Here is a 17,630-nt window from a genome sequence, read left to right on the forward strand (position 1 = left end):
TACCTATGATTAATATGAATATAGAGTTATAACTATAGCTAGTTACATATATGAAATTATATCTATGTACATATTACTATATACATAATAGCAATAATAACAATAAGCATATTAGTAAAATGAATATGTATTATAATAATAACAGTAATAATAATAAGATTAGTTAGGTATATATTAGTAATAACAGTACTAGGATAAAGGATGTGTAAATAATAACTATACAGCTGTAACTATAACTATATAAGGATGGTGAAAATATAACTATAACTATACATATATATGTATGACAGTTGTGTAAAGTGCAGGTGCAATGATATATAATTACGACAGTCCAGTGTGAAGTCCAAGGTGATGTTAAAGTGCAAGTGCAACTTGTGCAATGACAAATGTGCAATGATAAATAACAACACAACAGTCCAGTGTGTAATCCAAACAGTGCAATGATAAATAATAAATAATAGGTCCAGTGTTTAGTCCAGAATGTCCAGAATGTGTGTTATTGGCGAATAGTGGTGTTCAATAAAGTTACAACACTATTACAACACTATTACTCTTTAATATCATATTATAGCATTACCTTACAGTATTATTTTGTCTGCATTATCTTTCCACATCACAGTAAATCATTCTACAACAACACTATCACATTACTATCAACTTATGATTTCAGCACCTATAAGCTGGTATTAATATACTTTCAATTACACATGTAAGAAAGGTACTATACAGTAACGTCCATACACAAAACACAGGGCAATCACATTACCAACAATGTTACTCACAGCTAAAGTTCCCTTAAAATTCTATGTTAGGGCAGACTTGGGACTTCAACAATTTCTGCAACTGTTTTTTGTCTAAGAATATTTTTAGTATATCGTGGGTATGAAAATATGACAGTCTGATGGGTCGAGAATATACACTATATGGGCAAATGTATGTAGACACAAATCTAATCTCATAATCTAAAATCTTGATATAATAGTGTTTTTAACCAAGCAGCAAGAAATACCTGTGGTGATAAATTAATTATAGCATAATTATACCATAATTTTGCACGGTTTTCATTCTCAATCATATAATCAGCATAACAATTTAAATGAAAAGTTTATTATGTAAAGAATGTGCCTAAATTTCAAATTTTCCTTGTAATTATTGTAACAGTATTTATAACAGATGGACAATGCAGATGAATTAACCTAAACAAGGCTGTGGAAAGTAGATCAAATCCGCTTCTTCCCTAGAACTTTCATTCCTTCATTATTCAGTAACATCTTCACAAAACAAATAAATAAAATAGTGTTGCAGTGATTTTTAGGTTTATTGCTGTGCAGTAAAATTTTTATTAAGACTTTAGTAAGACTATACATAGCAGGAAAGGATACGCTACAGCAAAATCATCGTTTATCATCAATGACTGTTTTACCACCGATTTATCTCAGGGTTGCGGTGGGTCTGGATGAAGGGTAGGAAACACCCCAGACAGGTTTTCAGTCCATCACAGGACAAACACACATACACACACTTACACACACATGACAATTTCTAGTATCTCCAACTGGCCTGACTGCATGTCTGTGAGGCTACTCATTGTGCCACTGCGCCACCCCAAAATAAATGTGTTATAATAGTGTGTTATGTAAAAGATTCATTCTCTCATCCCCTGATTTCCGCATAAAATTTGAAATGATAATACCATAATACATTGATCAATGGTGAACCCAAAAAGTAGTATTCACTTTTAGTAACCTCATTTCCTGGTTGAAATTTCAGTAGATTAAGAGCCTACCCATCCTTGACAGATTGCATGGCATTAACAGACAACAGTGAGGAAACACTGGAGTAGCTACAGCAAATACACATCTCAGAAAAGTGGTGAAAGGAAAATGCATTGAAATGTGTTGATATGAGATTACAAGGACACATGACTGTTATTTATGTTGGAAATTGGTTATTTTTGCTGTAACGTTGTAACTTTGGGCCATAAAATGTACTCCAAAACCCAAAAACCATGATCCTTACACTGAAATAATGAAACAACAGCATCAGACAATTAAATAACATCAATAATGCAAAATAAATGGGAGTGATGATCTGTCCATAGTTTTGTTATTGCCTTGCACCCAGTGTTTTCCCGTGAGCCAGACCCTTGAGTAATCAAGTGTTTTACTTTCTTACTTTGATTATCCATGTTGAATAACTTTTTTAATAATTAAAATGAAGTAGTACCAAATGTGAAAAGCCATGATAAAGAGGTGCAGCTGGAAGTGTGGGTTCTGCATGGTAATATGGTCCCTGAGGACCAGGGTTCATTCCTTGCTTCCAGTCATTATCTGTGAGGACTTTTGTATGTTCTCTTCATTTGTACGTGTGGATTTCATTTGATAACTTTGGTTTCCACCTCTCAAAAATGTACAAAATGTGTTAGCTTGGCTGTGATTGACTGACACCCTGTCCAGGGAGAGTTTCTGCCTTACGCCCAATGTTTTCTCCTGGCGGCTGTGGCCAGAATACATTGGTTAATAACAATAAATGTGGTATTAACAAATAAAAATGTAGTTTTACTTTAAGCATTATAAGTTTAATGCTGTAAAGTCAAGCCTGAGAGGTTACGTTATCGCACTACTTTATGCTAACACTTGTCGGTGCGGTGAGGGACACTAGGACCATGAGAGGAGTGTCTTCCTCCTTCCTGCCTGCATTCCTCTCTCCACTCCACGCTGTTCTGCAGTCACCCTATGTGTGTGTGCGTGTATGTGTGTGTGTGTGTGTGTGTGTGTGAGCCTGAGCACATGTTTATGCGTGAATGTGTGTGTGACAGGGAATGCATCTGAGTGTGTGTGCGTGTGCTAGATGCAGGCTTCTAAGGAGAGAGCATTTTATTCGTTCCTCCATCCTCCTCCAGCTTCAGCATCCTGACCACCTGGACCGCCGGAGCACAGCTTAGCAGGGAAGGATCAGCGGAATGCGAGGGTGAGGGTGTCTCTGTGTAGATGTGTATGTGTGTGTGTGTGTGTGTGTGTTCGTGTGTGTGTGCGCGCGCGCGCATGTGGGCGGGTGGTGGTGGGGGTCTAGAGATGAAAGGACCAGGTGAGGAGAGGAGTCGGTTGCCTCTGTCTATCCCTTATTCACTCTCATTCTCTCTCTACCTCTGGGGTTGTGCGACACCAGCATTGGCAGCCTGGAAGGAGATCCTCCCTCTTGGAGCCATAAACCATAGCAAGCTTCTGGAGGCTGAGGTATGTTCCCACTCCTCTCTACTCTTTCATCAGCTCTGATCCCACCATCCACAGCAGCAGAGGCCTCATCTGCCCTCATCTACACTCACCTGTTCTAGAAAGCTCTTTCGGACAGAGCTTGGTCAGTGTTTTTTTTACTACACTTTAACATGCATTGCTTATTATTGCTTAAGATGAAGTATATTTATGTGCAAACACACTGGGTTCTAGCTTTATTTAGGCTAAATGCTACAAATAGCCTATGTTTCTAGATTTTTTAAACTAAATGTGACTGTTCACATTTTGTATACTAAGAAAAAAACAGAAAATCATTTAATGAAACTCACTTATAATGGAAGTCGACAATTCCTCATAGATTTCTATTATAGATCAGTTTTAGGAACCCGGTGTTCGTTTTTCCATCTTTTCTAGAAGGCACATTCAGATAGAACTTCTCCAGAATGGTTCTACAATACTTCCCCGTGCATTCTGTAATACTGCTAAAGACTTTTCTAAATGTATCTATATTTATATGCAAACATGAAACCCCCTTTGCAAAACGTACATATAGTGTAAGTCAACAATTGCCTGTCAACAGTGTTTTTAATCTGTTTGAGAAAGCTTCTCCAGATGGAACTGCTACAGAATTTTTCAACAATACGTTTACAGTCGATAATACGGTATAACACTTGGTTCTAACCTGTATTAAGCCTATATGCAACAACATAGCTTGTGTGCGTTTATTATTTCTTATTACTGCATCTACAAAGTTTGGACAAGTCTGAATATTTAATGTATTCGTACAACCGGAGTACGAAACATACTTACAATGAAGGTGAACGACTGTCTTCAACTAAATTTTCAATTTCAGCTTGTTCTAAGAAGCTTCTTTAGACAGAACTCCTTTAGTTTTAGCTTAGAACATCTTTACTTTATATTTACATATGATATTTTGGCTACATCTGACAAATGTGCAACTATACATACATATTTAATGTTACAGTATTATTGTGTGTTATATACTTTTTGTGCAAGTAACCTATGCAAATTATATTGCATAGGTTCACTTGCTGCCCAATATAAATATATTAAGTAAGTAAATATTTTGGGTTAAAAGTAGAACTTTACAAGTTTATTTATGTGGAAAACTGGTGATTTTTGTCTAATTAAATTGTATTGGCCTGTTCTCTCGATGTCCATGTGGGTTTCTTTTTGAGAACTTTGGTTTCCACCTCTCAAAAATGATAGTGTAGCTACATCTGAAATGAATGTAAGATTAACATACACAGTTTTCGTTGCACTCAAGACCTCAGGTGCATGTGCAACACCTACATTGGCCAAAGAGTGTAACAAGCTAGAACGTATCCCATGTGCAGTCGTCAGCAGCTTTTTTACCGACCAGAAGTGGATTCCTACATAGAGTTATAACACATATGGAGGGGCACGCTATGCTCTCTGTATTCTTCTGCCGCTCATGCTGGTGCCTTAACCAGACAGTAATCATTGCTATTACATGGCACAGAGGTGACTCCCATCAGACATGGTCTAAAGTATCTATAAAGCGCCTGGGCATGTTGAAGTCACCACATACGCCAGTATGCCACTTAACCCCCCACCCTAAAAATAACAGAAAAGCCATTAATAAAACTCAACTATACAACTATATATCTTTTAAAAACTAATTTCCAACATGTGCATCTTTAGCATAAGTGCTCTAAACACAAACAATATGTTTTAGGTAATTGACATTTGAAAGGTCCTTTAATAAAAATACATTTACGTATGTGTGTGTGTTTGCCCTGTGATGGACTGGCGACCTGTCCAGGGTGTTTTCTACCTTTCGCCCAGTGAATTGTACCTACCGCGACCCTGAATAGGTTAAAGCAGTGGAAAAAACAGACAATGAAAAAATTTCAATTTTAGGATTACATAATTGTTATGCATGTTAGGCAACAGTAGCCCAGTGGTTAATAGACTGGACTAGTAATCCAAAGGTCCCTGGTTTAATCCCCACTGCTGCCAGGTTCTCACTGTTGCTTGAATTGTATTCAGTTAAGACTGTAGGTCACCTAGGATAAAGGTGTCTGCTGAATGTTTCAAATATAAATACAAAACTGTAGTCCGGATACTAAGAAAACAGTTAGTTTGACCTCTTCAGCTACGCCATGCACATTTTGAAAACTCATAATGCAACTTTTTATTTGAAAAGAGGGTTAAGGTTGTTCAAAACTCAAACAAGTAAGACACAGCCCCACACAAGGCAGAATCTGTACTATCTTGTAAACCAGTACATGTGCCTTCTCCTTAGGCTAGAGTAAGGATGAAGAATGGGCTAAAGAAATTGTTTAAAAAATGGACGGTTTTCATTGCAGTTACGACTGAGTCATGTGCATTTTATTCCTTTCACATTTGGCAGACGGGTGTTCTTTTCTCTTGTACAGTCAGAGGTCCAAAATAATGCGAGCTTTGTTGGGATGCAGCATATTTATGTGTGCAAGCAAATTTATTCAATCCCTAAGTGCTTAATCCCATTTAGGGTCAGGTTCAGCTACCCAAAAATACTGGATACAGGGTAGGAATACACCCTGTGCATGACATCTGCCTATAACAGGGCAACACACAGTAATTCTCTCACTCACTCAGAGAAGCCAATCTACCTTCTGCATGGTTTGGGAGGTGGGGGAAACTAGAGGACCTTATGGTAATCCATGCAGACATGGAGAAAGCATGTACAACTAATCACATACAGTGAACAGCGGTAAGGACTCAACCTGATTGCTCAGGACCCATGTTGCTCTTTCTGGAAAAAATCCATCACAGGGCACTATCCTCTCACTTACACATTCACATTAATACCTAGTTTACAGCCGCCAGCCCACCTACAGGCATGTTTAATGGTGAGAAGATGAAACCTACATGCAAAGAGGGAACATGCCAAAGTTGTGTGTGTGTTACACTGTGTGTCCACAGTGCCTCCCCAATTCTGGATCAATTTATGCATTCAGTTAACCGCATCTTAGTTATGGTTGTGGTGGGTCCAGTACCATCTGGCAGAAATACACTCACTCACCCAATCACTTACTAACACCTAGGGGCAATTTAGAGCAGCCAATCCACCTTCTACATGTTTTTAAGATGTGAAAGGAAACAGCACATAGAGATCACTAAGAAAACATGCCAAACTTCAAACAGACAGTAACCAGAGGCAGGGATTGAACCTGGACCACTAAAGCTGTGCGGGACCAACTTGGCATCCCAATTTTGGATAATTATCTAATCAAATTGTTCAATGGAAATTAAAAGCAAACGTAAGCAGCACAGTGGCACAGCAAGTGGTGTGGAGTTGGGACTTTAGTCATTGTCTGGGGAGTTTGGCATGTTCTCCCATTGTCTGCATATGTTTCCTCTAGTTACTTACATTTCCTCTTCCAACTTCTTAAAACATTTAGCTGATCTTAATTGCGTCAAAGATGGAATGAATCAGCGAATGTGCATGTGCCCTGTCCAAATATTAGCTGGTAATGTTGGTGCCACACAGCTCCAAGGTTTTGGGTTCTCTACATTTACGGCATTTAGCAGACACCTTTATCCAAAGCGACTTACAATTATGACTGAACACAAGGTTAAGGGCCTTGCTCAGGGGCCCAACAGTGGCAACTTGGCCTTGGTGGGGCTTGAACCAGCAACCTTCTGATTACTGGTCCAGTACCCTAACCACTGAGCTATCACTACCTTAATATTTACATTTGCTAGCATTTAGCAGATACTTTTTAAGTGACTACAATTCGATTCAAGCAATTGAGGATTAAGGGCATTGGTGGGATTTGAACCGGCAAATCACTAATTACTAGTCCATTACCTTAACCACTGAGCTACAACTGCCCTGGATTCTTAAGTTCGATCCATATCTCTGGTCACTGTGTGTGTTGGCATGTCTTTCCCACATTCATAACAGATTTATTTCTGCAATCCATATTGGTTTCTATTCACAATGTACATGGTGTTGGTGCCACACAGCTCTATGATCTAGATTTTGAGCCTGAGCTGTGGTTACTATTTGGTGTTTTTGTCCTGCAGCTTAATAAGTATGCCAATAGGTGGACTGGTTTTTAAAAAATGCCTGTGTGTGTTAATGGGTGTGTGCTGTTTTGTTCAGGGTACGTTCCTGCTTTGAACACTGTGACTCTTGGTTAGGCTTTGGACTATTTGTGACCGTGGCCAAACTTAATATATATATAATTATGAATACTCATCCAGATATCTCTGACTGTAATATATATATATATATATATACCGATGAGCCATAACATTAAAACCACCTCCTTGTTTCTACACTCGCTGACCATTTTATCGGCTTCACTTACCGGATAGAAGCACTTTGTAGTTCTACAATTACTGACTGTAGTCCATTTGTTTCTCTGCATTCTTTGTAAGCCCCATTTCCTGCTGTTCTTTAATGGTCAAGACTCTCCCAGGACCACTACAGAGCAGGTATTATTTAGGTGGTGGATCACTCTCAACACTGCAGTGACACTGACATGGTGGTGGTGTGTTAGTGTGTGTTGTGCTGGTATGAGTGGATAAGACACAGCAGCGCTGCTGGAGTTATTAAACACCTCACTGTCAGTGCTGGACTGAGATTAGTCCACCAACCAAAAATATCCAGCCAACAGTGCCCCGTGGACAGCGTCCCGGGACCACTGATGAAGGTCTCGAAGATGACCAACTCAAACAGCAGCAATAGATGAGCAATCATCTCTGACTTTACATCTACAAGGTGGACCAACTAGGTAGGAGTGTCTAATAGAGTGGACAGTGAGTGGACACGGTATTTAAAAACTCCAGCAGCGCTGCTGTGTCTGATCCACTCATACCAGCACAACACATACTAACACACCACCACCAAAAAGGTATGCAGAGAAACAGATGGACTACAGTCAGTAGTTTGTAGAACTACAAAGTGCTCCTATATGGTAAGTGGAGCTGATAAAATAGACAGTGAGTGTAGAAACAAGGAGGTGGTTTTAATGTTATGGCTGTATATATATATATATATATATATATATATATATATATATATTTATACCGATCAGTCATTACATTAATATATACAGTATATATTTACTGTATATATATACAGTATATATATATATATATATACACCCATGTCATATTTCTTTTCTTTAAATTTCAGATTAAATGTTTGTAATTTTTTGCAGTGCTCCAAAGCCAGGCTTAATAAAACAAGGCATCAGGTTTTTTAACAATTATGTAAAAATTCTCGTGACTCATCTTGCTTTCCCGAGGCCCCTGGTGCGACTGGTTTACCGCTTCATGATGCTGCGGAATCACAAGCCTCAAGCGAAAGACAGTAAACGAGGTCACTTGAGTTTTTTCATTTGCAAGATACTCGTTGTTCTCCTTAAAACCTCCTACAGACCGAGCGATGAATTGAAAGTCAGTGATTTATTTGAATCCGTTTTTTTAAAGGAATCTGTGCTCTGAGGGTATTGTATTGTAAACCGTTCTGAGCAAGATGTTGTGCGGTAAATGGCAATGGAATAGGGTAGTCCCCATCTTTTCAAACCCAAAGTGGGTCAAGAAAGGCTGACAGGGTAGAGCTGCGGCGTCAGTTTGTGATTGTTCCGGTTTTCTTAAGGAGTGCTCACCTTAACTGTTCCACTTTGCTGCAAAATGTTCCTTCGAGTTCCAGGTATTTTAGGTCTATTGATGTCAGCTTTATAATCTGTGCTGTTTGTACACCGACTAGGCATAACATTATGACCACTGACAGGTGAAGTGAATAACACTGATTATCCCTTCATCACGGCACCTGTTAGTGGGTGGGATATATTAGGCAGCAGGTGAACATTTTATCCTCAAAGTTGATGTGCTAGAAGCAGGAAAAATGGGCGAGCGTGAGGATTTGAGCCAGTTTGATGAGGACCAAAGTGTGATGGCTAGATGACTGAGTCAGAGCATGTCCAAAACTGCAGCTCTTGTGGGGTGTTCCTGGTCTGCAGTGGTCAGTATCTATCAAAAGTGGTCCAAGGAAGGAACAGTGGTAAACCGGCGACAGGGTCATGGGCGGCCAAGGCTCACTGATGCACGAGGGGAGCGAAGGCAACAGACGAGCTACTGTAGCTCAGATTGCTAAAGAAGTTAATGCTTGTTCTGATGGAAAGGTGTCAGAATACACAGTGCATCACAGTTGCAGGGCTGTTTTGGCAGCAAAACGGGGACCAACACAATATTAGGAAGGTGGTCATAATGTTATGTCTGATCACTGTATGTGTATCTTAAAAATAGGCATTTAAAGATCTGAAGATCTATGTGATTTTTTCTTTTTTTCTTATTACATACACTTCTAATTTACACCTTGAATCTAGACGGATTGGCCATTTTATAGGTACACTTACCTTACATTAGCGCTGTATACTTACTGTGCTTAAATCCACTTCAAATTTACACATATAATGTCTTTTAACTTTGTACTGAAAAAATATATAAATAAAAGTTATGTATATAAAATTAGAATCAAAGACATGTCTTAAATAATACATGTCCTTCTCTCTCAACATTAGTGCATGACCTAATGAATGTAATTTTGACACACACACACACACACCTTTATACATACACCGATCAGCCATAACATAAAAACCACCTCCTTGTTTCTACACTCACTGTCCATTTTATCAGCTCCACTATATAGAGGAACTTTGTAGTTTTACAATTACTGACTGTAGTCCATCTGTTTCTCTGCATGCTTTTTTAGCCTGCTTTCACCCTGTTCTTCAATGGTCAGGACCCCCACAGGACCACCACAGAGCAGGTATTATTTAGGTGGTGGATGATTCTCATCACTGCAGTGACACAGACATGGTGGTGGTGTGTTAGTGTGTGTTGTGCTAGTATGAGTGGATCAGACACAGCAGCGCTGCTGGAGTTTTTAAATACCGTGTCCACTCACTGTCCACACTATTGGACACTCCTACCTAGTTGGCCCACCTTGTAGATGTAAAGTCAGAGACGATCGCTCATCTATTGCTGCTGTTTGAGTTGGTCATTTTCTAGACCTTCATCAGTGGTCACAGGATGCTGCCCACAGGGGAGCTGTTGGTTGGATATTTTTTTGGTTTGTGGACTATTCTCAGTCCAGCAGTGACAGTGAGGTGTTAAAAAAACTCCATCAGCGCTGCTGTGTCTTATCCACTCATACAGCACAACACACACTAACACACCACCACCATGTCAGTGTCACTGCAGTGCTGAGAATGATCCATCACCTAAATAATACCTACTCTGTAGTGGTTCTGGGAGAGTCCTGACAATTGAAGAACAGCATGAAAGAGGGCTAACAAAGCATGCAGAGAAACAGATGGACTACAGTCAGTAATCGTAGAACTACAAAGTGCTCCTATATGGTAAGTGGAGCTGATGAAATGGACAATGTGTGTAGAAACAAGGAGGTGGTTTTAATGTTATGGCTGATCCGTGTATACTGTCATAGTACTGTAAGTCGCTTTGGATAAAAGCATCTGCTAAACAATGTAAATGTAAATAGATTGTAGGAGGAAACTTAAATACTCAAAGGAATCTCAAACAGACAATGAGTACAAGTAAAGATGTCTCGTGAACAGTAGTGGTGATGATCAAACATAGATCCCAGGACCCATGTGGCCGTGCACAATTAATGAATAAATGAATATTATTTTTTTAATGTTGACATAATAGTGGTCAAGTAGTGCGTGAACATGTATGAAACCGGACATTAATTTTTTTTATTATTATGCAGGCACAGGATTCCAGGCCGTGGGAAGGATGGAGTGTTTGCCAGCATGGAGACAGACCCAAAAGGATGTTTGGAAATGAGGTGACCAGGTGTACGAAAACTAATCAATGGCACTGTTGAACTGATCTAAATCTCAAGCTTAAGCTCTGTCTTTGTGCCTGTATATTTAGTGTACATACTTCGTTAAGCCCTGTAATTGGGCTTGTCTCAGGTAAAAGAGGATGGGTGAAAAGCCCATGAAGGTAATTTCTGACCACCATCCTTATCCCATCCTTCCATGGATCCTGCTGCCTCCCTCCACGCTCTGTGGAACCTCACAAGCAAGCAGCAGTTTACCAGTGGCCAGGCTAATGGCTCAGGAGTGACTGTGTCCAAGGATGGAACTCTGTTCCACATGCTGGCACTTTGCACCATGGTCCTGATGGACATCCTGGCGGTGGTGGGCAACTTGGCCATAATGGCGGTCATTGCTAGGGTACCACGATTGCACAAGTTTATCTTTGTCTTCCACCTGTGTCTGGTGGACCTGTTAGCTGCACTAGTCCTGATGCCTCTGGGAATGCTGACGGAGCAGGCCTTCTTTAACGAAACCATGTGCCAGGCATATCTGTGCTTGAGTGTTGGCCTCATCAGTGCAGCCATCCTCACCATCTCGGCGATTAACGTGGAGAGGTACTACTACATCGTGCATCCCATGCGGTATGAGGTTAAAATGACCATTGGCCTTGTAGTTACTGTTTTGATTGGCATATGGATCAAAGCAACATTTATGGCTGTTCTTCCTTTGATGGGTTGGACACAAAAGGAGGATGAGACACTTTCAAATCTGGTCCTAGAACCAAGATGCTGCTCTTTACATTCGATCAACAGGGGTCCCCAGCGCTTGGGGTTCATGGTTCTCTTTGCACTCATATACTTCCTCTGTCCGGTTTTTGTCATCCTGGTGGTGTACTGTAATATGTTTAAGGTAGCCAGGGTAGCGGCTATGCAACCGGGTCCCGTGCCAACGTGGGTGGAAACACCACGGCCACGTTCGGACTCTTTAAGCAGTCGATCCAGCACAGCAGCGAGCCTCAGAACAACTCGCAACACGCCACAGAGGACGTTCGGCGGTGGCAAGGCTGCAGTTGTACTGGTGGCTGTTGGGGGTCAATTCCTGGGCTGCTGGCTCCCTTACTTTTCTTTCCACCTCTACTCAGCCATTGTTTCATCCTCTCCTGCCTCACTGGCTCAAGTAGAAGATGTAGTCACCTGGATTGGCTACTTCTGCTTTACCTCCAATCCTATTTTCTATGGCTGCCTGAACCGACAAATCCGTGAGGAACTGGCAAAAAACGTGGCGTGCGTCTTCAAGTGGGGACGGCCACACGACGACGAGCAGTTGCCCAGCAGGGAGGCTTCCATCGAGGAGAACTTCCTGCAATTCCTTCAAGGCACTGGTTGCAACATGGGACCCAGGAACTCACAAAGCATTTCAGTCCTGCAAAAGGATGAGGATGATGCTCTGTCAGATCAGTTCAGGCCTTCAGTTGACTTTCATATCCCAGGCCAGATCATGGAAGAGACGTCAGAGTTTATTGATCAGCAACAGCTGAATGATCTTAATATAACAAACAACTGTATCAAGACTATGCCTGAGCTGCAGGGTTAATATTTAAAGATATAAAAAGATTGGTATATTGGTTTATTGTTACAATGATTTGTTGTGTCTTTTATACTTGCCTAAATCTTTGTATTGGTGATGAAGCTGATGTTTGTTTGTTTGTTTTTTAGAATTTCATTTAATGGAAAGTTTTTTGTTTCTCTTGAAGAGATCATCTGATAAACGTCAGTGGGACTAATCTCACCTCTACACCTAGTTTTTTAAATATTTAATGATCCACCAAAAATGAAAATCTTATATGAATGGTACAGGAATCATTAGTGGTTCAGGTATAAGTGTATCAGGTGCAGGAGTGTTGTTGGGATTTTTAAAAATACTGTTTTAACTGTGGTGATCAGTGCTGTAAGCTGAACTACATGACTACCAAATGTGGCGTGTTAAATTATGTATACTTTTATGTTACATTTTGATACAGGTTTACAAATGAAACAAGTGCTACATATGTGCAGGAAATTACCTGGATATTTGCAAACCCTGTGGTCGAACCTTTATCTGAGACATAACGTAACATAGACTTGTCATGTCTTTATTGAACACATTGATTATTCATTTACAGTCCTGGCTGAAAAGTGTGTGTCTCTAAATTCTGTACTTAATTCAAGGTCTAAACATTCTAGTAGCTCTAAATACTTTAGATTTGAACAATGGCAAACAGGAATTTCTGACTATTTTGGGATTTCATGCATGAATAGCCATCCTTATGTAATGTTAAATTTTAGTTTTGGACTCTTAACACGGCCTTTCAAAAACCCAAATTCACTTATTTAAACCATTCTGTTATTAATTACACATATTTGTGTTTGTTTTAGATCATTCTTATTGCATTATCTAAACTCCAGTAAGCTTGGGATGATATGCTGCTTCTGACTTTCTTAATAGAGTTTGAATCCATCCTTCTTCTGTGTAATCAACACTAACAGTGATCCTTATAGAGCCACCACTCCTAGGAATAGTAGTAACCACTAGATTTGTAGACCTTCACTTGATTTTGATTGACAAATACAAGGTCGTTTTGGTTCGCGCACCAGGGCTGAGACCTGGGCTGCATTCGAAATCGCTTACTTCCATACAAAACAGTACGTGAAAGCAGTATGCGAGAGCGATTAGTGTGTCCGAATACGTAGTATACATTAAACAGTATGCGCAAAGTACCAGGATGACCTACTGCCTGGGCAGCCATTTTTGAGTATGCAAACGATGCACACTTTCAGTCCGATAATCTATCCCATAATTCAACTGGAGCTGCAAAGGCGTTCGTAGCGAAGAAGAAAGATGACGAAAAGCAGAGTAAGACAAACATTAAAAATGTTATGATTAAGTACAACCCTGAATAACGTTATGAGTAGCTTTGTGGACAAAGACAAAATTAATTTAAAAATAGTTTTAACTGTGCCTTTGAGACGTCATGCATTACGTGACGTTGATAAGATGGCAGATGTAGTTCGTATGAGGTTGATTGCATACTGCACACTTGCATACTGAAAGAGTGTACTGCTTTACCGGCCGAACAGTGCATACTGCCTCGACTCTAGTATGTACTGTTTAAGTATGTGATTTTGGACACAGCCCTGGTTTCGAGTCTCTGCAGTGCCACCGACATGGTCAATTCTCCTCAGATACAGTTGCTGTACATTTTCCTTTTCCCAGTGTGTTTAAGTGTAGGTAAATTATCAATGCATTTGGTAAAGACATGAAAAGTACACGCATTTGTTTATTTTTATGACTTGGATTTGTATCAGACTACATTTTGTAATGAACTCTGAAATCCTGGTAATTTAGAAAGGTTGACACACTTATTGCAACTGTACATGAATATTAAAGGTTCCTTGTAACCTGATGCATCCGTGTCTGTTACATTATAATGCAGGTTTACAAATGAAACAAAATACGTTTTAAATAGAAGAAGAGGGAAAAGAAGAAGAAAAATAATGCATTAATTTGTCATACACTGATCAGCCATAACAATAAAACCACCTCCTTGTTTTTACACTCACTATATTTTATCAGCTCCACTTACCATATAGAAGCACTTTGTAGTTCTACAATTACTGACTGTAGTCCATTTGTTTCTCTGCATGCTTTGTTAGCCCCCTTTCCTGCTGTTCTTCAATGGTCAGGACCATTCTCATTCAATGGTCATGATCATTCTCAGCACTGCAGTGACACTGACATGGTGGTGGTGTGTTAGTGTGTGTTGTGCTGGTATGAGTGTATCAGACACAGCAGTGCTGCTGGAGTTTTTAAATACCGTGTCCACTCACTGTCCACTCTATTAGACACTCCTACCTAGTTGGTCCACCTTGTAGGTGTAAAGTCAGAGACGATCGCTCATCTCTTGCCGCACAGTTTGAGTTGGTCATCTTCTAGACCTTCATCAGTGGTCACAGGATGCTGCCCATGGGGCGCTGTTGGCTGGATATTTTTGGTTGGTGGACTATTCTCAGTCCAGCAGGGACAGTGAGTTGTTTAAAAACTCCATCAGCGCTGCTGTGTCTGATCCACTCATACCAGCACAACACACACTAACACACCACCACCATGTCAGTGTCACTGCAATGCTGAGAATGATCCAACACACAAGTAATACCTACTCTGTAGTGGTCCTGTGGTGGTCCTGACCACTGAAGAACAGCAGGAAAGGGGGCTAACAAAGCATGCAGAGAAACAGAGGGACTACAGTCAGTAATTGTAGAACTACAAAGTGCTTCTATACGGTTAGTGGAGCTGATAAAATGGACAGTGAGTGTAGAAACAAGTAGGTGATTTTAATGTTAATGTTATTGGTGTACGTATATATACATACATGTGTACAGTACAACAAAGTTCTTTTTGCGCAGGGTCAGCCATTGTACGGCACACCTGGAGCTGAGAGGGTTAAGGGTCTTGCGTAAGGGCCCAACAGTGGCTGCATGGCAGAGCCAGGATTTCAACTCTCAGACTTTCGATTGATAGCCTAAAGCTCTACCCACTAGGCAAGGCAAGTTTATTTGTATAGCACCTTTCATATACAGTGGCAATTCAAAGTGAAAAAGGAAAAGCATTAAAACATTCCTAATTCCTGAACCTCAGAAAGGCTTTTTGCAAATATAGTTACAATTAAAAGAACATACAATTTAAACCAGAGAAATAAAGTGTTTTACATAAAGAATAAAACATTAAGAACATGAAAAACTAAAAGAAAATATAAAGTACATTAGCTTATAAAAAGAAAGCAAGGCCGCTCAGGTGGCTTAACGGTAAAACAGACGCTGAACACCAGAGCTGAGATCTCGAATACCTGCCGGCTGGGCTGAGCAGCCACATGAACAATGATTGGCCTGTTGTTCAGATAGGGGTGGGATATAGCCGGATAGAGACTCTCTCATAACTAATGTAATTACGACCTCTGCTGGCTGATTGATGGCGCCTGCACAGAATCGGAAAAAGAGTGCTGTCAGGGTGTGTCTCTCCGTACACAGTGCTGATCCGCATTGCACTCGTAAAAGTGTAGGTGACAAAATGCATACGACTGCTGGCCACGTGTCAAAGGGGGCGTGGGTTAGCTTTGTTCTCAATCAGAGCGGGGATCGCATTGGTTTAGTGGAAGCGTTAAGCAATTGGGCAATTGGATGTGCTAAAATAAAATGCATAAACAAAATATTAAAAAAAAAAAAAAAGTAAGTCAGACTACCACTGTCCTTAAATAACACATTGTTATTGTTAAGTGGAAAGTGGCACATATGGGAATCAAACCCACTACCTTGGCATTAGGGCGGCACGGTGGCTAAGTGGGTAGCAATGTCGCCTCACAGCAAGAAGGTCCTGGGTTCGATCACCAGGTGGGGCGGACTGGGTCCTTTCTGTGTGGAGTTTGCATGTTCTCCCTGTGTCTGTGTGGGTTTCCTCCGGGAGCTCTGGTTTCCTCCCACAGTCCAAAGACATGCTAGTGAGGTAAATTGGAGATGACTGTGTTCAATATAACCTTGAGAACTGATGAATCTTGTGTAATGAGTAACTATCGTTCCTGTCATGAATGTAACCAAAGAGTGTAAAACATGACGTTAAAATCCTAATAAACAAACAAACCTTGGCATTATTAGTGTTATTACCTTGGCGCCACACTCTAATCAACTGAGCTAACCAACCAGGGCATATGTGAATGTATAAATAACAAAGACAGTCGCTTTTAAACAGATATTGCATAAATCCACCAGAACAAACTGTTTCAATAACAGAACACTTTGACGCTTTTACAAGGAAATTTGTACCAAAAAACATCACCCCAGAAGTAATACTTCCTACACCTTGTGACATGCTGAACACAGTTTACTACCCTGGGCTCTGAGCTTTATAAAGCACCTGATGATCAGAACAGTGCAACCATCAGATAAAAAGGTCAGCAGTGAACATGGGCTACAATAAATGTGCTCCAGATTTTATTTAGCTCCATAAACTGATCTGAAAAAGTCACTTCATTTTATCTTTTTCAGAATAGATGTTAAACAACACAAACTGTTATTTTTTAATAAAATGAAAACATTTAATGAGTTACTTTTACTGCAATCAGTGTGTTGTTTTAGTGTCATGTTCAGATTTTTAATACAGCATTGTGTTTCAGTTATACATGTCTTATTGTACACCGATCAGGCATAACATTAAAACCACCTCCTTGTTTCCACACTCACTGTCCATTTTATCAGCTCCACTTATCATATATAAGCACTTTGTAGTTCTACAATTACTAACTATATTCCATTTGTTTTTCTACATACTTTTTTTAGCCTGCTTTCATGCTGTTTTTCAATGGTCAGGACCCCCACAGGACCACTACAGAGCAGGTATTATTGGGGTGTTGGATCATTCTCAGCACTGCAGTGACACTGACATGGTGGTGGTGTGTTAGTGTGTGTTGTGCTGGTATAAGTGGATCAGACTTCAGCAGCACTGATAGAGTTTTTAAACACCTCACTGTCACTGC

The 17,630-nt window shown here is 40.1% G+C and overlaps 2 protein-coding genes across 2 annotated transcripts in view; both read left to right on the plus strand.

The window, feature by feature from the left end:
* The first annotated feature begins 2,887 nt into the window (after window positions 1-2,887).
* Window positions 2,888-17,630, plus strand: part of gnai3 (guanine nucleotide binding protein (G protein), alpha inhibiting activity polypeptide 3) — a 66,939-nt gene continuing 52,196 nt past the window's right edge. The window contains exons 1-2 of the mRNA XM_062998977.1: window positions 2,888-2,970; window positions 3,169-3,236. The gene's annotated coding sequence lies outside the window, so the exon portion shown is untranslated. The remainder of the gene's footprint in view (window positions 2,971-3,168; window positions 3,237-17,630) is intronic.
* On the plus strand, window positions 11,288-12,661 carry gpr61 (G protein-coupled receptor 61). The gene has a single exon (XM_062998375.1). It carries the CDS (start codon window positions 11,288-11,290, stop codon window positions 12,659-12,661), a length of 1,374 nt encoding a protein of 457 aa, XP_062854445.1.

This window comes from Trichomycterus rosablanca, chromosome 7 (assembly GCF_030014385.1).
Source record: "Trichomycterus rosablanca isolate fTriRos1 chromosome 7, fTriRos1.hap1, whole genome shotgun sequence".
NCBI classification, from domain to species: Eukaryota; Metazoa; Chordata; class Actinopteri; order Siluriformes; family Trichomycteridae; genus Trichomycterus; species Trichomycterus rosablanca.

Excerpts from the sequence above, each read along its gene's own strand:
- gpr61 (XM_062998375.1), top strand. The coding sequence starts at position 11,288 with ATGGATCCTGCTGCCTCCCTCCACGCTCTGTGGAACCTCACAAGCAAG.